At 38.4% G+C, this 22675-nt stretch overlaps 1 protein-coding gene across 6 annotated transcripts in view; it reads right to left on the bottom strand.

The window, feature by feature from the left end:
• The window catches only part of ACACA (acetyl-CoA carboxylase alpha), a 270686-nt gene that overhangs the window by 57264 nt on the left and 190747 nt on the right, over positions 1-22675 (bottom strand). For all 6 annotated transcript variants that reach the window (XM_077745585.1, XM_077745584.1, XM_077745589.1 and 3 more), the window contains 4 exons: positions 16507-16776; positions 12212-12309; positions 8084-8204; positions 7406-7516 (listed from right to left, as the gene is read on the bottom strand). In XM_077745585.1, the coding sequence (XP_077601711.1) occupies positions 7406-7516; positions 8084-8204; positions 12212-12309; positions 16507-16776 (600 nt within the window). The remainder of the gene's footprint in view (positions 1-7405; positions 7517-8083; positions 8205-12211; positions 12310-16506; positions 16777-22675) is intronic.

Raw genomic sequence — 22675 nt, 5'->3', positions numbered from 1 at the left:
ATTTTATTTATATTTTTAAGTTTATTTATTTATTTTGAGAGAGGTAGAGACATTGTGATTGGGGCAGGGGCAGAGAGAAAGGGAGACAGAGAATCCCAAACAGACTCTCTGCACTATCAGCACGGAACCGGATGCGGAGCTTGAACTCACAAACCGTTAAAATCATGACCTGAACCAAAACCAAGAGTCGGACACTTAACTGACTGAGCCACCCAGGCACCCCTGTAGCAACTTTTAGACCATACCTACCCTCCTTCCCAATCTATCCTCTCCCTCCTCCAGCCTAATATGGTTTCCTGGCTACAAATCAATAGATACCTTCACAGCATAACAGAATGCTAAACAGTAAAGAGAATTTAAGATTAAGAGATCCTCTGGTCTTCACCTTAGGATGGGAAATGTATTTTATAAAGAGGAAATTGAGGTCCCAACAGATTACAGTCCAAAATTATTTATCTAGTAAATGGCACGGAGCGGAATGATGAAAAGTTTTTTGTTTGCTTTTTTTTTCTAACCTAAAAGTTCAGCATTTTAGATCAGTAACTTCAAAAAGTTTCAGCATTTATAATATTGTATCAAACACAATAATTCTTGAGTCTATATTTAATGCTCCAGGTAGGGCCTGAGAGCGCTGCTTCCACCCAGAGGTTCAGTACTGATACTTGTTTTAGGTTCTCCCAAGTCATTAGTCTCCAAGCCATCCATACAGGGCTCTCTTAGTCAGAGGCGATTTCTCTAATGAAGCTCTCAGGGAAATTCTACCCTGCAAGATCTCTAAACCAGACAGCTGGAGATCAGGCTGAAGGCAGATCATAATGACTCACTATGGAGTCAAACATACCTGGTACAGTTTTCTACCAAACCTGAGGAACATCAAATGAAAAAACAAAAGACCGCCCCCCACCATGGGGCTGGGTTTGCCCATGTTTTGTGTGTGGGTGTTGGGGGTCCAGGGTAATAGGGTTTGAAAACTAAGAAGATGTACCCATCACAATCTTTTCTGAGAACCCATTCATAATGCTAAAGCGAGCCTTACTCAGAAAGGAAGCTCAAATGCCCTCTTTAAAAGGAGAGCTATCCCATCTGGAGCTTCCGGAATACAGGGACTGTCTATTGTGAAAATAGGTAGTTAGGGACTTTTAAAAATGCAAATTGCTGGTCTGATCCTCAGAGTGATTATGGGCTATTGTATCAACAAGTCCTTAGGGACTACTGTAGACAGATGACTGACACATATACTACCCTATCAGGACCCAACATGGTGCCTCTGACGTTAATGGCTTTCCAAAGTGCAGTGATTGTTTTTAGATAACACCTATTGGGAAAGTCAATACATGAATGTACTGCCATGGCCAGCACGGACATCTAACATTTTCTTAAAGGAATTTTTGATTTTCAAAGGATCAGAAAGTATAGAGAACGTTGTGTTTGTATTTCCTTTCCAGGGTCTGGACAAGGTGCTGCAATGAGAAAGGACCCTAAATTCAGCTTAGGAAACACTACAACACTGTCAGTGATTTACCTATATTAACTCATTTAATCCTCATAAGACCTGGTAAATAGGTACTATTATTATCCTCATTTTACAGTTAATACAACTGTGACCCAGAAAAGCTAAGAAAATTGCCCAAGGTCACACAAGCTAGTAGGCGGCAGAACCAGGAATTAATAAACCCAGGCAATTGGGCTTTAGTGTCCATGCTCTTAACCACTGCAGCTCTTTAAATGATGTGAATGTTACAATGCTGCCTCACTGCAAGAGCTAAATAATCTCCCATTTTCAAAAAAATATTTATTATTTTTTTAAAGTAATCTCTACACCCAAAGTTGGGCTCAAACTCATGACCTCAAGACCAAGAGTCACATGCTCCCCTGACTGAGCCAGCCAGGTGTCCCTCTTTCCTTCCCTTCTTGAGCCTCTGTAATTCTCTGATGCTGTGTGTCACAAAGTCAGGGGTGAGTATGGAGAATGCCCAGTGCAGGTTCCCAGTCCTACAAGATTGTGGGAGGAGCTCTGATATGGCACACAACGGAGTGAGCAACTACTTCACATTTCATACTGCACAGATACATAAAAATATGTATTTGCAAACTGAGATCTAGAGGACTTGTATCAAGTCTTAAAAACAAGATTAGAATACAGACCTAACATATATAGCCCTAGCGACACCATCATATAATTTCTTTTTCCTTGGCAGATTCAGTGGAAACAAGGGCCCGATCTCAATTAGGGAGATAAGATTATGGCATTCCCCTCTCCCTAACGCAGAAACTTTATTTTTCATTTATTTTTTTTAATGTTTACTTATTTTTGAGAGAGACCAGAGCATGAGCAGGGGAGGGGCAGAGAGAGAGGGAGACACAGAATTGAAAGCAGGCTCCAGGCTCTGAGCTGTCAGCACAGAGCCTGATGTGGGGCTTGAACTCAAGATCTCAAACTGCAAGATTATGAGCTGAGCTGAAGTTGGACACTTAACCGATTGAGTCACCAGGTGCCCCAAGCAGAAGCTTTAAAATGTCACATGTCAACTCCTGAATGAATCTATAATCCCATCTCTCACAGCCATCAGCACATGCCTTACCTACATAGACAATCAGGACAGGCTATAAATTGCAAATTCTGATTTCTCTGTGTATACTTCAAGTCTGGGGGATGGACTGAGGACTAGCAGGCTCTAGACTCCATCAGTGTTCCCTTACAATGCTAGGTCCTGCTAGCCTATCCAACACCTAATGTCATCATATTAGAGACATTATGTACAAACACGAATGGTGGAGTAGGGGAAGTAAATCTGAAAGTTACTGGAAATATCCACTGGCATGTTGACTCAGAAGTCTGTGACAGTAGAAACTGTCTCAGCCCCTTAAGGCTCTATCTTAACCAGTTCCCCAAGCATACTGGTTGCTATCTTTGCAAGGCTAATATGACACTCTTCCAGCAGGGTAGTATCACATCCATCAGGTTTGCCTTATCTCTCAGTGAGGCATTCTGAGCAATCTGACACCTACAGCCTACAGTTTGTAGAGCTAAGAACCTATGGCCTTCTACCTTGGGGGGCATACAATAGCAGACCCTTAGATGCTTCTCTTATTTATGTCATCACGCTCATGACATTTGGACAAAAAGGGAAATGACCAGGCCTTGTGAATGTTAAGCACAGGGGACTGAGCTCATCTTTTTTTTTTTTTTTTAAGTTTATTATTTATTTTTGAGAGGGAGAGCAAGCGGGGTAGGGGCAGAGAGAGAGAGGGGAGAGAATGCCAAGCAGGCTCTGCACTGTCTGTGCAGTGCCTGATGCGGAGTTTGAACTCACGAACCATGAGATCACGACCTGAGCTGAAATCAAGAGTCAGATGTTTAATCAACTGAACCTCCTAGGTGCCCCGGGACTGAGACCATCTTGAATGAAACTTGAGGACATGGAAGTTCATGTTCTGATGCAGATTTAGTCTCTGACAATGGAACCAAGTGACTTTACCTCTTATTTAGTCTTCCCATCTATAAAACAGCCCTGACACTACTAGTCTACCCCAGAAGGTAGCAAGTAGCTGGACTGATACTGATTTTAAGTTTCAAATAGAGTCATCCAGACTGCTTCTAATCACCAGCCCAATGCTTTTTGTTCAAATGGCAAATCTCCTTTTGCAGCACTTACGAAAACCCAGATACTACACCCCTCCTCAACTTGGTAATATTTTGAATGTTTTAGAAATTATTACAGGCAGAGAACAAGATAGACAAGGAAAGAGAATACAAATACTGAGATAATGGGGGAAAGGGATAAAAATACGAATGTGGGAAGCACCCTCCGGTTTTGGAACAAAAGACACAGTGTGGCAAAGGATGATGCCTGTGAATAAAATGTGTAAATGTACAGTAAAACCACTGAAAGTAAAAAACAGGAAACCTCCAGAACATTTATATTTTATTTGCAGGTTACTACTGTTGGCTACAAAAGGAAATCCTTTACAAAGTAAGAGTCTTTGGAAGCAAAAGGTAGGAAGGTCTGAACTAATTAAAAACAGGTCGGCTAACGACAGGCAACATCACGTGTGCACTGAGATGGAGTGTAGCCATAAAAGCTTGACACATACATGCAATGTATTAAGTTAGGAATGTGTCTCTCTCCAGCTTCATATCTATTAAAGGAACAAACAATTTACATGTTGCTGTATTATAGAAGTATGATATGTGGTGTGCCAACCCTTTCTCTTCAAATTGAACCATGTTAAGTCAAATCAGCGATGGGGGGGGTAAGGGGATGGGGAGGGGAGGAGAAAAGCAGGGAGAAAGAAAGTTTCAAAAAAATCTCTGCCTCAGCAAAAGTTTTCATTAAAATTTTAGACAAATGATCCCTGTGTCCTTCTCCCTTGCTGCCTGGGGCTCCATGCTATTTCTATGCAAATAACAACCTCGTGGTTTNCGGCACCTTTTAAAATTCATTGGGCATCAGGCGATCATGCACAATCCATCTGCTTTCACTTTATCATTTGCATTTCATGCCTCCTGGCTTTTGATGTGCTGATACTTTGATGCAGTCAGGAGACGCGCATTATCATTATTTCAATTTTCAAAGGGGTCAACGGGATCGGCACTTGCACACACAGATTTCTTTTTTCCTACAACCTCTGCACACCCCCTCCCTTCCTATTCTTCACCCCAATGTTTAACATAAAGGATGAAGACTCAAAAAGGTGGGGGTCAAATGTTTACAGTCTAAAAGCTTGCGTATACCACCTACATTTCCACTTTGCACAGGTACACGCATACTCAAGCAAAATGGTCAAGGCTTAAGGAGACTCTACAGTGTTTTCAGACATGCACAAAGACTTTCTCACACATGGATACTCAGGGAGGCACACAGAGAGAAACAGAGGGATCTAGAAGCAAGATACAGACACAAAGAAACAAGAGACCAGTACTCACGCAGGAAGAGACACACACTCTAAGTGACCTGCACACACCCATAAGAGACAGATTCCCACGGTAAGAAAGGCAAAGAGAGATGTCGAAAGACACCAATACATACAAAGACGAAACATGCAAAAGGAGTGAGTCAGAGGAAGCAATCTATGTTTGCAGCTTCCGTATAGTTTCCTTTTTCATAGTGGATAGGCGAAGGTGCAGAGAGGACATTCTGAATGAATTTGCATGAAATCCGGTGTCTTCCAACAACACGTCTGTGTACTTAAGAGGCACTGACGTAAAGACAGTGAAGCAGGCAGGGCAGGATTAGGTAACCTCTATAACTTGATCACTCCCTTCAGCTATAAATGATCATTTCCTTCTGTAAATGAGCATTGTTTGGTAAGTTACAGCTGCAGCTTTCTTTTCCTTTCCCCTGCAACCACACTTCTCCTTTAACAAGCAGCCCTGCAGGCTAGGAAGAAGGGGAACATAATAAATCTGATCAGAACGATTCAACCAGATTTTAAGAAAAACTCCCTAATGCTTCTTTTATGGCACAAGTGAAATTCAACTAGCAAGTTTTTAGGAAAAAAACAAAAAACAAACAAACAAAACCCCCCAGCAGCAGCAACACCTTTGCTTTTCATAGTATTCTTTGTGTATAACACGTGAATAAGGAGAAAATAAGAAAATGTAATGAAATACCCTTCAGAAATTAACTCTCTGTCCAGGTACGGGAATACTGGTGTCTTCTTTAAGTTCCATACTTACAGATAATCGTACCTACAATTATTTTTGACATTTATCAATATCTCATCCTAAGAAAGTATCCAAAAGAGCAACTTAAAAAATTAAACTCGGCAGTTTCTCCCACTGCAATAATCTCCTGGCAGTTCACAATCTCTATTTCTAAGTTACTCTCTAAAAGGGAGTGGGGTATGCAAGTTTGCCATTGTTAGCATGGCTTTTTGCTTTTCCCTAGAGGGAAAAGCAAGCCCAAAGAAGGATACAGACCTCTTAGGAATGCAAAGAGCAAACTGCATCAGATGATTCTCCTCATTTCTGACATCTCCAAAAGCTAATTGGACCAATGGTTATGTCCACTTTTAAAAAATGAAATAACAAGACACTTAATTCCTATCCTTCCACTGGAAAGTCAAGGCTTGATAAAGTTTGTGCAAGTCCAGTAAACCCAGTATGTGATACAATTCAGCGTGCATATAACTCCACAAGATAAATCACCAAATTGTACAAGAGAGAAGAAAAGGGAACTGAAATTGTAATGAGGACCAACACTTTGTGCCAAGTGCTAGGTATTCTTACTTATGTTTTCTCGTTTGATCTCCACTGTATCATTTAAGCGTGTAAATTATTATCCCCTTTTGACAGACAAAGAAAGCTGAAGAGCTGAGAGGTTATATGAGTTGCACAAGGTCAGCCAACCAGTCCCAGACTATTACACATTCCTGGCTCTGGAGAGAAAATAATCTTCCTATGTCTGCAGAGAAGTCAGAACTACATTGTCTTATGTATATTCAGGTATTCTTAGATAGTTTTCACTCTTACAAGCAGTGACCTCACCAAGCAATTTTTTTTTCCTTTGGAAATGCCTCTGTGAGCTTGAATTGAAAAGGCGCAAGAATTTCTTTTGAAGGGATGATAAATCTCTGTCATACTCTTTCCCAGAAATCCATCCATGCATCCATCCACCCATCATTCCATTCAATATTTACCAATTACTTCCTCTATGTACAAGGGACCATTGTTAAGTGTCCTTTTTAAGAGGTTCACTCGCAAAGTTCTCAGAACATTAAAACTTGACACGTTCAGAAGATGTTTCAGAGACAGCTCCACATCTGGGAATAGATCTCTTCACTTACTTATAGATGAGAGAAAGGGAAGGAGGGTAGGGAAAAAAAAGCATTCAATTAATTCTCTTTCTAGAAGGACACTAGAATGTAAGCCCTTCATTTAAAAAAAAATTTTGTGTGTGTGTGTTGTATTTATTTCTAAGAAAGAGAGAGACAGCATGAACAGGGGAGGGTCAGAGAAAGAGGGAGATACAGAATCTGAAACAGGCTCCAGGCTCTAAGCTAGCTGTCAGCACAGAGCCTGATGTGGGGCTCGAACCCACGAACTGTGAGATCATGACCTGAGCCAAAGTCGGACGCTTAACCAACTAAGCCATCCAGGCGCCCCTAGAATGTAAGCCCTTCAGAGCAAGAGTTCTACATGGATTGTTCATGAACATATCCACAGGACTTGGAACAGTGCCTGGCACAGAGTAGATACTCAAAATATTTGTTGAATATGATGAATGAATGAATGAATGAATCATTAGGTAAGCAAGGCAACGGGCAGGAAAGATGGAGGGAGATGAGAATGATTCAGGGAAGCATGGACTGAATGGCTTCTCTTCAATCAGGATCTTGAATTAGGAATTCACAATCATCTTCATATAGCTTCACACACTTCCCTCTGACCCTAGAAACTTACTTTGTTGAGGGCTCCAGCTCCGGTCAGAATTAAGTGAGAATTTTCAACCTGGATTGTTCTCTGTCCCAGCCGGACAAGGTAAGCCCCAATTCCAATAGCCCGGCATGTAACCTTAAAAAAGAATAAATCAAAAAGGGAGAGAGAGAGAGAGAAAGAATAAATTCTACATGTCACATATTTATGTCCCCTCCCAAGCTGTAAGAACTAAGGCACAGATATACAAAATCTACATTAACAGGAAAAAAAATGCTTTTTATAAAGTTTGTTAAAAAAGCCCCACAATTCCCTGGTCAAAGAAAAGAAGGTACAGAATTCACTGAATGATTCAAGTATAAGACACAAAGGTTCATAGGTCGTTTACTTCTCTTATATTCTTCCCATTTCATAGATGCTTGTCATCTATACTATAGGTAAGAACAAGAAAAGTAGTTAAGAGAAGAAATTCAAGCTATTAAAACTTTAGTAAAATATTTAGAGAAACAAGTTAAACTAAAGGCTAACGTGAGGTGCTAGGTTTTTCTAGGAAATTCAATTACTTACATTACCATGTATAATTAAAATCATATTGTAAATAATTTTTAAGAAATGTTCTCATATCTGAATAGCAGAGATGGGACCAAAAAAACTCTTAGCCACACAGTCAGTTCTTCAAAAATTTCACATTCTGTTAAGATTTACCAAGCTGATGGTGATGATCTCATCATAGGCCAATGAGGATTCTCCAGCAATCATTCCAGAGCCTCGAAGGTTCTCTGCTCCAAGTCCCTCTTCCTTCCCAATAATATCGGTTATCTTGTACCTATCAGATACAGCCATGCCAAATTATAAAGGTTAAACACAAGAACAACAATTCACTAAAAGAATAATCACTCTTAAAAGGCTGCTGAAAGCATACTGAAAGCTTATTTAATGCCAGGGCTCTAAACTCATCTTATACTTTTCATTCATTTATCTTTCCTTCTTAGATTGGTGCCTATTTTTTCTGGAAGCAATATGGAATAGTCACAAGAGCCAAATCTGGAATTAAGTAGACAGGTTTAAAACCCTGCTCTGACACATACAGCCATGTAACTCTGGAGATAATAGTAACTCTATAAAATGGAGATAATGGTGTCTACCTCTAAGGGTTGACAGAATTAAATTAAAGGAACAAAGAGAGGGCTTGACACATAGATGGCGCTCTGATTTTAGATGCCCTCTCTTACTTTCTAGAACAAGTTTCTTAAAAGCAGGGTGAATGTGTATCTCTCTATAATCAGCAATAGCCATTAAATCAACAATGTTAGATACACGTTACAAAGGAGTAAAAAAAAAAAAAAANAAAAGAAAAAAAAAAAAAAAAAAAAGAAAAAAAAGAAAAAACCCAGAGGCATAGTGAGAATGCTCAGGTCAGTTTCTCAAGTCAAAAAATTCTTTCTCCTTTCAAGACAGGATGAAGGGCAAGATCAAAACAGTGTACTCCTATTCCTACTCTTTTTTAAGTATCAAGTGCATACACAGAGGGGTCCTGGCTCTAGTCTTTTGACTAGAGGGGCAGGTAGAATGTGTGTGGAAGTGAAATGCTGGCCAAGCTGTCCAGAAAGCATCCTGTGGATCCAGTGGGAGCTACTTGTCTGTCTTCTTGGCAGGGGATTAGGAGTGATAGCTGATAAAGGGAAATGGGAGATGGGGAGTGGAACTAATAAAAGAAAGGAAAAATATAAAGTTGGAAGCAGAGATGGGCATATATTATTTACAGTTCCATGTGTACCCAGAAAGCTTGGCACTAGGCATACTTTTATAAATTGAAATAATAAATAAATATCCCGTAGTGGCTCTTAAACTACTATTTTGCCCCCAACTTTCTCTAATCCCTTCTTTCTTTACTTCTAAACTTCCACCAATTCTTTCCCTTTGCCCTTGCTGTTGGCCTCTGGCTTTGCATTTCTGCTTCCCAGATTCCCTGGCCTTTCTATCTTTAGCCTCTCCCAGGAATTCTCCATTCTTCCTTTTGCTCTGAATCTAGGCTTTAAATTCTAGAGTTATGTTACAGGTAAAGCTAATCTCCCTTAAAGGGTTAATGAGCCAAAATAATTGGAGGGAGGGTTAATATGTCCTTTCTAGAAGGCTCATATGCCATATAGTCACAAACACTCATGGGCCCAGTCAGCCTTCCCTACAAAGCAGATCTTTTCCTTCCTAAGGATTACATATTGCTTCACAGCTATTCATGACTTGTTAAGTGGCATTTCTCCCTTTGTATTACATGAAAAAGAATACAAATTTCCTATTTTCTCCTCTATGATCTAAGTCTTCTACCATTGAGACAATCATTCTTTAAAGTAGTATCAAATTTTAATGTTATTTATAATAAAAATCTTTGTATAGTGTAATACATGTATAGTGTATACATTTTGTACAGTGTGTCTATGTATACATATAAAAGACATAGTATTTTATATATATATAAAAATTTTGGTCCTTACAACAGTCCAGTGTTATAGGTAATATACTCTCCATTATTACAGATAATAGCAGCCAGGATTTTTGACTGCTTACTATTGTACTCAGTGCTATGCTAAGGGTTTTACATATATAAATTTACTTGATCTTCATCTTACAGATGAGGAAACTAAAACTTAGAGAAGAAAAATGACTTGCTTTAACAAAAACAATATGTACAATAGCCTTATAAACTATCAGTAACAAAGAGTTAAAAAATATAATGGGGAAGAAGAATCCATTCAGAATAGCAAGAAAAAATATAAAAAGGGATGCCTGGGTGACTCATTTGGTTGAACGCCTGACTCTTGATTTTGGCTCAGGTTATGATCCCAGGGTTGTGGGATCGAGTCCCATGTTGGACTCCATGCTGAACATGGAGCCTGCTTAAGATTCTTTTTCTCTCTTCCTCTGCTCCTCTCCCCTGCTCCTACTCTAAAGTAAAATATTTAAAAATGCAAAATACTTAGGAATAAACATTAAAGAAATGGCAGACTCCATTTTATACCTACACTGCACCACAGCACCTCAGGTGACACAGTGAACTGCCAGGGGCACTTCAGGGTATTTTATATATTTTAGAGAAACACTATGATATGTAGTATCTGTTGGATCCCATGTTACTAGCATTAGGTGGTTCATAATTAAACATTAGATAATGCTACATTCCTTTTTACAATGTCTTATCTTTGCAAAGCTGGGTTTTCATAGTTTCTGTGAAAAAACAACAACAAAAAAAATCCCAAGTCCTACGCAAAAATCAATGCAGAACAAGAAACAAGAGTGGCTATATTCAACCTAAATCCAAGTTTTGAGAGTTCCTATAGGTGCAAATGTCCCATCTGTTAGTAACTGTAATTATTTAAAAGTGATAAAACTTCCAATTTATGTGTATATTTTCAAATAGTTATTAATTTGTTAGAGTATAAATACTTATTAAGTTCTCTGGGTCTGACTACTTAGCTTTAAGCTCAAAGCTGTAGTGAAAAAATTACTGAGACAGCAAGGGTCTTATGAACCAAGACGGACTGAGAACTTCCAACATAACCTATATGAAGAAAACCACAAGATTTTTAAAGATACACTTGAAAAAAATGGAAAAACATGCTAAGTTTTTTCTTGGGAAGAGTTAATAATCATGAACATCTTAGATTTCCTAAATTTATTTATAAACTTAATGTAACTTGAATCAAAGTCATTATGGAAAGTTTCTGGTAATTAAAAACAATGAGACAAATATAAAATGACAAAAACAGCTAATAAAACATGGGGAAAAAGTAAGGAGGGAGGAAATCTGCTGCATTAAAACAGTTAAAATAATGTGGCATTAGCCCAAGAATAGACAGCACAAAAAAACAGATACAAAACCTAGTAATTGAATTAAGATTATTAGAAAAGTGAGAAAAGTATGAATTACTCAATAATTGATACTGTAGTAGTTGATTAACATTCTGAAAGTACTTGCAGACAGATTGTAGAAATGGTGAACCTCACTAGTATTCAAAAGTATCAGTTAAAATAACTGCTGTTTGTATCCTATTAATTGACAACAATCAATATTGGCAAGGGGGGAGAAAAATTAAAGGGGAAGAATGCAGTATGATATCTGCTAGTGGAGTATGGGTCTTGGGAAGGCGATCTTTAATTATCAAAAATATCTTTAAAATGGACATACTTTTTGACCAGTAATTAATTCCACTTTTTAGAAACTAGCCCAAAGGGAATAATAAAAGATATTCCTAAAAGTTTATTTAAAAGAACACTCAGCCCAGGAATATAGTAGTAAAAAGTTGGAGCTGTCTGAATGTTCAAAAAAGATAAAATTAAATAAAATTTTATCATAATAAAATATTATCAAGCCATTAAACATATTCTCAAATAATATTTTAAGAATATACAAAATTTCCCCCAAAATAATTTTTAGTGAAAAGTGCAAATTACAAAAGAGGTTTTTCTATTGTGATTCTGATTATGTAGAAAAAAGTTGTATATATACAGAAAAGACAGCAAGAATATAATACACATTAATCATGTTCTCTCTTGGTAGGTTTGTAGCTGATTTTTATTTCTTCATAATTGTTTAGATGTTCCAACTTTTCTAAATGAGTAAATATTACAAACATAATTTAAAAACCTTAATCAGTAAATAAGGTCTTTAATTAATTAGTGTTAGAGCTATGATAGAAACCTAAGACCTCCAGATTATGTAATAAGCAATCTTCATTGCTCTTTCAAGGTCATGATCAGCAGGGCAGTGAGAAAGAAATGATCATATTCACCTTTCTTTAATCCATGGCTAAATTATTTTGATACATAATCACCTACCTGGATTCTCCTTCATCCTCTACATGTTCACAATGGACAGAGTTGAGAGCACTGACTCTCTTATAATCCTGAGGGGTCAGATATAAGTATTTGTATCCCTGTGAAGCACAAATAGTTTTTAACTCATTACTTGCCATCATCACATACCCAGAAGACATAGCAAAGCATGCATAAACACTTTGTTCCAAAATGAGCTTTAAATTGCCACATCACTTCTTAGAGTTATCGTCTAATAGAATACTAGCGTAGACAGTTCTCCTTTAAAGATGGAAGTGCCTATTTCTCTAGTACTGACTGTCCTTGAAATAAGATATCTTGTAGCTACCACTGTGAATATATTCCAGTCATTTTTGATCTTTTGTGACACCTCTATTAATGATACCAACAAAAAATTAAAGAAATGTGTGCATTTCTTTAGTAATGTGAATTACCATTCTTTACTTTTTCAAATATGATGGGGTTGCCTGGGTGTTCAGTCAGTTGAGTGTCCAGCACTCTAGATTTCAGCTTGGGTTATGATGTCACAGTTCATGAGATGAAACCTTAGATTGGGCTCTGTGCTGACAATGAGGAGCCTGCTTGGGATTCTCTGTCTCTCCCTCTCTTTCTGTCCCTCCTTTACTCACCTGCGTGTGTGCATACTCTCAAAAAACAAATAAACAAATTTAAAAAAAGAAAGTAAATGGGTAAGAGATAATTGAGAGGATAACAAAAATGGGAAGGCAATATTAAAACCAGAAGTCTATGCAGTGATAATCATCAATGAATACTGAATTCATGCCTTTTGCATTTTTATTTTTTTTTTATTAAAAGATTTTTAATATTTATTTATTTTTGAGAGAGACACACATACACACATACATAGAATCCAAGGCAGGCTCCAGGCTCTGAGCTGTCAGCACAGAGCTCAACGCGGGGCTTAAACTTAAGAATCGTGAGATCATGACCTGAGCCAAAGTTGTATACTTAACCGACTGAGCCACTCAGGTGCCCCTGCCTTCTGCATTTTTAAATAAACAACTTGTAATTCCCACTTACATTTAAAAATTTATACTAAGTTTTCGTAATTATTTTTACAAATACATACACACCCTCAACAAAATAGTTATATGTGTTTAACTTAAGTGAATTAGTCACTCAGCCAAAAACAAAAAGGGTAAACAGAGGAAGATGTTTTAAATACTGTGACAAATTATGCCTACCATTTAATTCAATGAATTTGTCCCACAATGAGCACAACATGGAAAAGACATGAATCTGCCACTGAATTTGTATGACTTATGACAAGAACCTTGTAGTGCTGAGGGTCCTGAAGTATGTCAGTTGGCATGTTTTATTGAGTGCCTCTTATGTGTAAGGTACTGTTCTAGGCACAAGTAAAACAGGAATGAACAAAACAGACAAAATTCCCTGGCCTTATGGAACTTATGCTCTAGTGAGAGAGACAGAAAAAATACAAATAAATAAAACATACAATGTTAATGAGAATAATGTTTAAGTGAAAAAAAACAGAGTCGAGAAGGGAGACAGAGCGTTGTGACAGGTGAACTTGTAGAAAGAAAAGCCCAGGGAAGTCTTCATTGAAAGTCGCTTCACTGAAGAGTGGAGGAAATGAGACATCAGGATATGGGGGGCTGGGAGAGGAAGTATTCTAAGCAGAAGGAATTGCAGGTGCAGAAGTAGGGGGATATGAGTGTGCCTCAGAAAGAGTTAAAGAGGCCGGTGGAGCCAGGGTGGAGTGAGACTGTCTGAAAGAAATGAGGAAAGGGCAATATTGGAAAGCCAATCTATGTAGGGCCTTGGGTTAAAATTCACATAATACTGGCCATTGTTGTTTTTGTTTTGTTTGTTTTTTAGTAATCTCTACAACCCAACATAGGGCTTGAACTCACAATCCTGAGATCAAGAGATGCATGCTTCCCCAACTGAGCCAGCCAGGTACCCCAAAACTGGTCATTTTAAAGAGTTTTTAATATATCCTGATGTTGTACACTTATCACCACTCTCTGATTCCTGGCCATTTCCATCACCCCAAAAAGAAACACTGTACCTGTGAGCAGTCACAAACAATTTCCATACACTTTTAATAGGAATTTTGTCTAAGTATAATTTACATGCAATAAAATCCCTTGACTTTAAGTACTGTAGTTTGGTGAGTTCTGACAAATGTATACACTCATATAATCACCGCCACAATAAAAATATTAGAATATTTCTATTATCCTCTGAAACACTCTTACATTGAAAAGATGTCTTAGCAAAGAAAACTGAGAAGGAGCAGTTAGGAAGCCAAAAGGAAACTATGGGCCCTAGAAACCAAGAGGACAAAGTATTTCAAGGATAAAGGAGTGACCAACTGTGTCAAATGTTGCTAGGGCATCAAGTAACTCAAATGAAGACTAAGATTCATGACAGAATTTAACAGTATGGAATCCATGGTGACCCTGACAAAAGCAGCTACTGTGAGGGTGTAAGCCTACCTGAGGCGGGTTCCGGAGAAATGAGAGGAGAGCATCTGGAGACAGCAAGAAGAGACAATGATCTTAAGAAGCTTTGCTGTCAATAACGGTAGTGATTGGGGGGTAAATATTTGTAAGCTAAAGGGGTAGATTCGGTAGAGGGAAAAAGTGATGATTTAAGATGGAAAGGGTAAGTGTCCAGGAGGACTGACTGGCTTGGGACAGGGGCAGGGACTGTCCATCCAGAGTACAGAGGAGATGGCAGAGAATAAAGGCACAGATGCAGATATGTGGGAGCTTGTGGATGCTCTCTTCTCATTGCTTCCATTTGCTCAGTGAGCTGGGGAGCAAGGTTATCAGCTAAGAGGGAGGATGGAGCAAGAATGCTTTGGAGTTTTAAAGAGAGAAGGGAATATGTGAAACTGTCCATCAGGAGATTTGTAAACTTGAATTGAAAGTAAGCTCAGTCAATAGCAGTGGGTATATTTCTCCATCAGTGTTCAGCTATGCAGGTTCATGTATGTGAGTACATGGAGAATACTGAATTTACGTAAAGTTGTTTTTTTTTTTTAGAAGAGACAGAGTAAGCAGGATGAGGATGAGGAAAGAGGCAAAAAAGTTGAGGGTGTAGAAAAGGTGGTTATTATAATATTATTATAATGATTAACCTATGACTGAACTTGGAATGTAAGCAGACAGGAATGAAATAAAGATGTAAAGAAGGAGTGAAGGACAGAAGAAAGGTTGTAGGATCAACAGATGGAGATTCTGGAGGGTTCAAAGGACTGTTGGAGTTGGTATACTACAGAAAATGAGCTGGAAAGATAGGATGGAGGGGTGGCAAAGAAAGGGATGGTTGTAATTAAGATTATAGGGAAGAAGAGGCTGAGCTAGGGTAGAAGATAGGAAGTCAGGATCTATGAGGCAGGATTACAGAATGGATCATCTATATGGATACAGAAGTTACCAAGAATTATAACAGGGCTAGTTGTACTGGAGAGAGTGACAATGTACCAGCAACTAAAAGATGCAAAGAATGAGGGATGACCAGAGTTGGGGACCACTATAATAAGTGGTGGTTTGACACAATTTCATGACATTAAATTCAAAGATGGGGGTTTTCAGTGGCTCAGTTGGTTAAGTATCTGACTCCTGATTTCAGCTTATGTCATGATCTCATGGTTCGTGAGACTGAGCTCCATGTCAGGCTCTGCGCTGATAGCACAGAGCCTACTTGGGATTCTTTCTCATTCCCTTGCACTCTTTCTGTCAAAATAAATAAATAAACACTAAAAATAAAAATGGGGGTTTTCAGAGAGAAAGGAGGGAAAAGGGCCTGAAAGTAACAATAAGGCATTAGGAACACACTCTTCTCCCTCTAGGTTCAGTGGTACACGAGAAAGAGAGAGATCAGTCACTCATTAAGAGGGCTAGGGGAAGCAGCCTTTAGAGGACAGGCAGATTTCAAGTAGAGAAGAAGCTGAGGATACAAGGGCTTTAGTAAATGATCATTAAGTCATGGAAGCCACAGTGGAATAGTTTAAAGATAGGTATTTCTGGCTTAACATGTCTCATGATGAATGCATATCTATCTTCTCTGATGTTCAACTCAAGAAACAAGCTGGAGAAAAAAGCCGGTGAATATATTGAGAGAATTTGTCTCCAATATGGTTATAGCTCACTTTGAGTGTGGACTTTTGAACTTAAACCTCTACCTTTCCCCCTACCTCTTTACATGTGTAGATAGACACACACACACACACACACACACACACACACACACACACACACAGAATGATATACTGTCTTGAAGTTTTATCTTTTCTTAGTCTGTACCTTGTAAGGATCCTCAGGGTCTACCCAGGCCACATGAAACATATGACGAATTTCCTCTGCCAGTCCAATTCGTGCTCCGCTGTTGGCTGCTACAAAGATGCGTGGGATGCCCTCTGCCCTGGCAAACTCAGAAGCTCTGAGAAACAGCAAATCTTCTTGGGGCCCAAAGGACCCAATTCGGTATGTGATGTCATTGCCAATAACAATGATATCTCGGCCTTCTGGATATTCAGGACTTTTAAGGGTCATTTTCCAAGCTACCATGCCAATCTGCAAAAGCACAAACAAAAAAATAAATAGAAGCTTCTTACATGCTCAATTTTTTTTTTCAGGTTCCCTGAAGGTATCAGACTATACCTAGACACAGCCTTCACGTGAAGATATGCACTGCTAAAGAGCCAAGTTTCCTCTGGGAAACTAGAACAAACATTCTAATTCTAGCATATTTTTTTAGGTTATGGTGAGAACAGCTGGCTTGCTATGTATTTCACAGTTGTTTCAATTCCTTCTTCCAACCTGCTTAGAAAAGATGAAAAGCCAAAGTCTAATACCCTCAAGATACATGTGGAAGAACGCCATGCTACAGGGAATTAAATCCAGAACTCCCTAACTTACTATTCTAACTACTAAGACACTAGTTCCATCTTCAGTGAGATTCTTTCTGAGAAACTTCTTACACAGGAGAGAAGAGGAGAAAGAGAATCATCTTTCACAGACTATACAACTTCTGTGATCCTTGGTCCTTTTACTGTTCTCCAGCATTTGATAGGAATACCAGCAACATTCTTTACTGGCTAGCTTCAGGTATCCTCCATTTCTGCAAGAATTCACTATAGCTCAACATTGCATTCTTGCTCTGAGCATCTCTTGCCACTTTCTCCCAGTACCAGGAAACCAAAGCATGAAGAAATATGTAAATTTCTACTCTCTGTTCAGTAGCATTTGACCAGCTACACAAATAAATGATATTGACTTAAAAGGCAGGGGTGACATGTCTCTTCCCAAATCCTCACAGCCCTCTCTTCTTTTAATCCCCTTCTATATGAGATCTAGTCAATCCTTCTACTTGTTTATTTGCTAGTTCCATTTCTTTTCCATTCACTCATACGCCAGTTACAGCTGCAGTTTTTCATGCCTGCCTGTCTGTTTCCCTATACCCGGATAAGTAATGCTTTCCATTCTTTTTTCCCCCTATNCAAAGCCTACCAGATGAGCATTCCTGGTCCTGCCTAATGGAGCCCAGCCACATCTGCAGCCTTGGTCCCTCATCCCCAGGCTGCTGCATATCACCTCATTGGGGAGCCGGCCATCAAGAAGGACCATTAACAGATGTAAATAGCAGCATCCCTGGAAAGCCACATGCATCACCCAGACTCAACCGGGCCAGTGATCATAAGCTCTGAGTACACATTCCTCAATCCAATTGCACATCCACTGTAATCAGGCTGGTTGAAGCTTTCCACACAGCTATTTGTGATTCTCAGCATTAAGAAATATATATATGAAACACCTACAGATAAATATAAGCTATTTAATATATCATACCATTGGCCAAATACAAATCAAAATGGGTATAATACACAGAAAAGAAAATCCAATCACCTTCGGAGATAAGGTATTATTCTATCTGCTCATTATAGACACAAAAAAGGAAGGAGAAACAGATCATCCAAAATATAGCATGGAGAAACTGCAAGTATCAGGATAACTTTGGACACGGTTTTTAAGAAGCTGGCTAATATAATGCTTGTGTGGGGAGAAATATTTTACCTGCCTTCTCATGTGGCCCTCTAACCTAACATCTCTTTTGTTTTTCATGAAGGAAAAGCTATTTCCTCTAAATGCATTTGTAGTTAGGAAGACTGGTTTTACACCAAATTTTATGATATATTAACCTTAGCCACCTAGGCTAGAAGTAACTTAGAAACAAGCCTTGAAGAATCTACTTCAGCATTTGCATGCTAATGCAAACATTGTGTCTGTGTGGTACTGGGCAGGCAAATAATACTCTTATCTTTTGTTATTACCTGGGGACTCTGTGTCACTTGGGCAGTCAGTTCAGCAATTGGCTAGGTCATTATACTTGCAATATTGACTTCTAATTAGGTGTCAACACAGCAGGACCAAGAACACACTACTCTTTATCAATGTCTTTCCAAAGTGTGTTCCTCATCGACCACCTCCCTCCCCCTTTAAAAAGTACCAACACAGAATGGAGAGCACTATCCCAGTTTTCATATAGTGAGATTCCCTAGTAGAGGAGGTTAAGTTTTGAGTAAGCATAATGGATAAACATCCAAGAAAGCATCTATTGCTCAACTCATACAGAAATTTAGATTTTTTAAAAATTTTATTTATCTTTGGGAGAGAAAGCATGTTCATACATGCATGCATTGGGGAGGGGCATGTGAGGGAGGGGGGGGAGAGAGAGAGAGGAGAGAGAGGAGAGAGAGAGAGAAATGGGGAGAGAGGGAGAGAGAGAGAGAAAGGGAGAGAAAGAATGAATCCCAAGCAGGCTCTGTGCTAACAGCAGGGTTCGATCTCACAAACTGAGAGATCATGAACTGAGCTGAAATCAAGAGCTGGATGAGCCACCCAGGCACACCCCTGAAATTTATATTTTATTGCTAATTCAACAATAGGGAACATAATGAAAAAGATGGGCTTTGGAGTTAAACTAACTTGGATCCATATCCAGGCCCTAACACTTAGCAATTGTGTGACCTTAGAAAAATAACTTTATTGAGCTTCAATGTCCCCACATACAAAATTAATACTCCCTATGGGTTTGATGAATAAACTATTTGAAACAGTAACCTATTATATTATCTTCAACATACAAAATTTGCCCCTTTCTCTCCTCTCAATCTATCCAAATCTTGCCCATTCTAAAAAGATTCATTCAAATTTCACTTCCTTAGTAAAGCTTCACCTAGTCTAAAATGACCCCTTCCTTCTCTGATCTCCTACTAAGACGTTCATGTAGAGAATTCATTTGATAATTAATCATATATTGCCTAGGACCGTTTCTAGCTTGCCAGCCTAAACCATTTTATCATCTCCTCCAGTGTCTAGCAGGATCCCTACACGTAATATGGGAGTAATAAATATTTGCTGGTTCCATAGTCATTTCATTTTTTAAATGATTCTTGGAAAATAGTCAACACCAAGGGCTTAGAACACTGTCCATGACTTATCTCTAGGGATCACAGAGTAACAGTCTTAAACATCATTCAACTCTTCTATTTTTAAATATAGTTGTTTTTTCTTTTTAATGTTTGTTTATTTTTGAGAAAGAGAGAGAGACAGAATATAAACAGGGGAAGGGCAGAGAGAGAGGGAGACACAGAATCTGAAGCAGGCTTTAGGCTCCGAGCTGTCAGCACAGAGCTGGACACAGAGCTCCAACTCATGGACCTCGAGATCATGACCTGAGCCAAAGTTGGATGCTTAACTGATTGGGCCACGCAGGAGCCCCTCTTTTATTTTTTAAAAAATAACAAGAGTAATAGCTCCCATTAAGTGAACATCTATCACATGCTGTACTATACTAAATATTGACAAATACTGATAGTAGTTAAGAGGTTAAGCTGTGGAGTGTCAGCCTACGTTGGTCCAATCTCAGCTTTCTTCTAGCTGTATAATCTTGGACCAATCACTTACCCTCATATAGCTTCAATGTTTCCAATTATAAAAAGTCTTCAAATTATTAGTATTAATTCGGAAGCAGCTGTTATTATTGCCATGAGAAAACTAAGGTATAGAGAAATTAAATACCTAGTTTTATACCTAGTATGTTTATTTTTTAAAATATGGTTCACATTATTTCCTTGACTAGAGAAATTATGGAAGTATGTTCTAGACTAGGGCCATTGTAGTTAGCAGAAACAATACAGAAAGATGAACATTAGTTATAACACAAACATAAATGTCATCAATCCTTAAATTCAATGTGGTATTCTGGAACAGAAACACAGACATCTGTAGAAAAACTGGTGAAATCCAAAACAAAGTCTGTATTTTACTTATAAGTATTATAGCAATATTAGTTCTAAGTTTTGATAATTATACCTTGGTTATACAAAGCATCAACATTAGAAAAATCAATGGTTTCAGTTAGATCTATTTTCACACACCTCTTTCAGTAGACATAAAGATTATTTGAGCAATAGGAATAATGTAAGATGTTAACATTAGGTATACAGGAACTCTTTCTACTATCTTTGTAACTTTTCTGTAAACCTAAAATATTTTAAGATAAACCGTTAAAAACATAAATGTCATGATGAAAACTTTTTTGGAGGGAAGTAAACTGGCTAATAAGGTCATCATTAGTGTCCTGTACAGACTTGCAAAACAAAAGCTCTGAAGACTATGGACAGCATTTTAAAATACCCATGATGTGGGGTGCCTGGGTGGCTCAGCCATTGAGTGTCTGACGTCAACTCAGGTCATGATCTCACAGTTCGTGAGTTCAAGCCCCATGTCAGGTTTTGTGGCAACAGCACAGAGCCTGCTTTGAATTCTCTGTCTCCCTCTCTGTCTCAAAGATAAATAAACATTAAAAAAAAAAATACCCATGATATAATACTATATTTGAAGAGGTAGTATAACAAAATTGTCTTTATATGATAATAATTATGAGAGGCAAAACAGTGTGGTGGTTAAGGGCAGATACTCAGAAGACAGATTTGAAGAATCCAAATCTAAAAGAACCTGACTGACAGAACAGAGAGTCAGAGTTTTCTAGCCATTTTAAGTTATTGACCTCTATGTGTTTCAGTTTCCTCATCTGTAAAACAGGGCAATAGGACCCTATTTCTATTAAGTTTATTATAAGGATTAAATCCATGGTAAGCCTTAGAACAGTACCTGGCACACAGTAAGTGCATAGTAAGTGTTACAATACTGCATCTAAAGGCATGCTGGGGTGGCGGGGGAGAAATGAAAGAAAAGAACATAGCAAAATGAAATAATTATTTAGAATGATGGGATTGTGGTTTTTTTCCATTTTCTAAATCTTCCTTAATGTGTTTATTAAATTATCAATGCAATACAAGTTTAAAAGGTAACTAAGACTACCAAATAGTTCTTCATTGAGTGACAGGTATTGTATTATCTTTACTTTAGTGTACATTTGAGCATTTCCACAATAAAAAAAATTTTTAAGGAAAAGCAGCTCACCAGCCTAAGGATTTTTCATACTTTACAAAAACTGACTCCAGGTTTCAGTCCTGCTACAACAGATATTTATATAAAGTTAGGAGAGAGATAAACACATGAAAATTAAAAATCAAGACCCACCTGGAAGGGAGACTATCAAGCACTGCCTTAGTTTGTTGGGGCTATCATGTCATTTTTAAGAAAGAAATGCTCTGCAATGATGCTGCCAAATGTAAACATATGTATCTATAGGTTTATATAATATTAATATCTCTACCTGAGAAGTAACTGCTTCAGTGTTTTTCTGGTCTGATGGTTAAATACATATTTATACTTTTAAAGTCAATATTTGTACAATAGACAAGAACAGTGCCTATCAGCTAAATACATATTTAGGACTGTACCACATGTATTACAAACATGTACTAAAATCGAAAGCTTATATTTATACAGAGCTTTTCATCTTGAAGGGGGCTAAAGAGCTTTACAAACATATGTACATAAAAGGACGTTCACACTGATAGGCAGGGAAGGTATCAGTACACCCACTCCTCTGTTCCTCCCCAGCAGTCTGGGTAGGGACACATGGCGTCAACAGATGTGGCTCCGTAACAGCTGCAAAGACATGTAACACACTAATCCACCTTGTGGTGCACAGTCACTGGAAGAGGGCTTGCTTGCAACTTGAGAAGAGCAGCTGCTCTCCCTCCAGCGGAGAAGCAGCCCGGCCATTTCCAGCTTTGTGTTTTTAAATTATTCTTTACCAAACTCAACTAATCACTTGACAAAATTGAATTTGATACTGGAAATGGTTTCTGAATGCAAAATACTTTGTCTGATGATGAGAAGTAGGCTGAAAAATGCTTCCCCCTGCCCTTGTTATTTTTTTTTTTTTTTTGCGGGGGGGGGGGGGGCCGGGTTGGTGGTGGCCCTCCGGTGTGAGAGATTCCTTCGTCGGATTCTCCCTCCGTTCCTTCCGGCTCTTCTGGCCTTTGTGCCAGGCGTC

The sequence above is a fragment of the Crocuta crocuta genome, unplaced genomic scaffold, assembly GCF_008692635.1.
Source record: "Crocuta crocuta isolate KB4526 unplaced genomic scaffold, BGI_CrCroc_1.0 scaffold333, whole genome shotgun sequence".
Classification (NCBI taxonomy): domain Eukaryota; kingdom Metazoa; phylum Chordata; class Mammalia; order Carnivora; family Hyaenidae; genus Crocuta; species Crocuta crocuta.
Note: the sequence above shows the minus strand (reverse complement) of the source record. Positions and strands in the feature narration are given on the sequence as shown.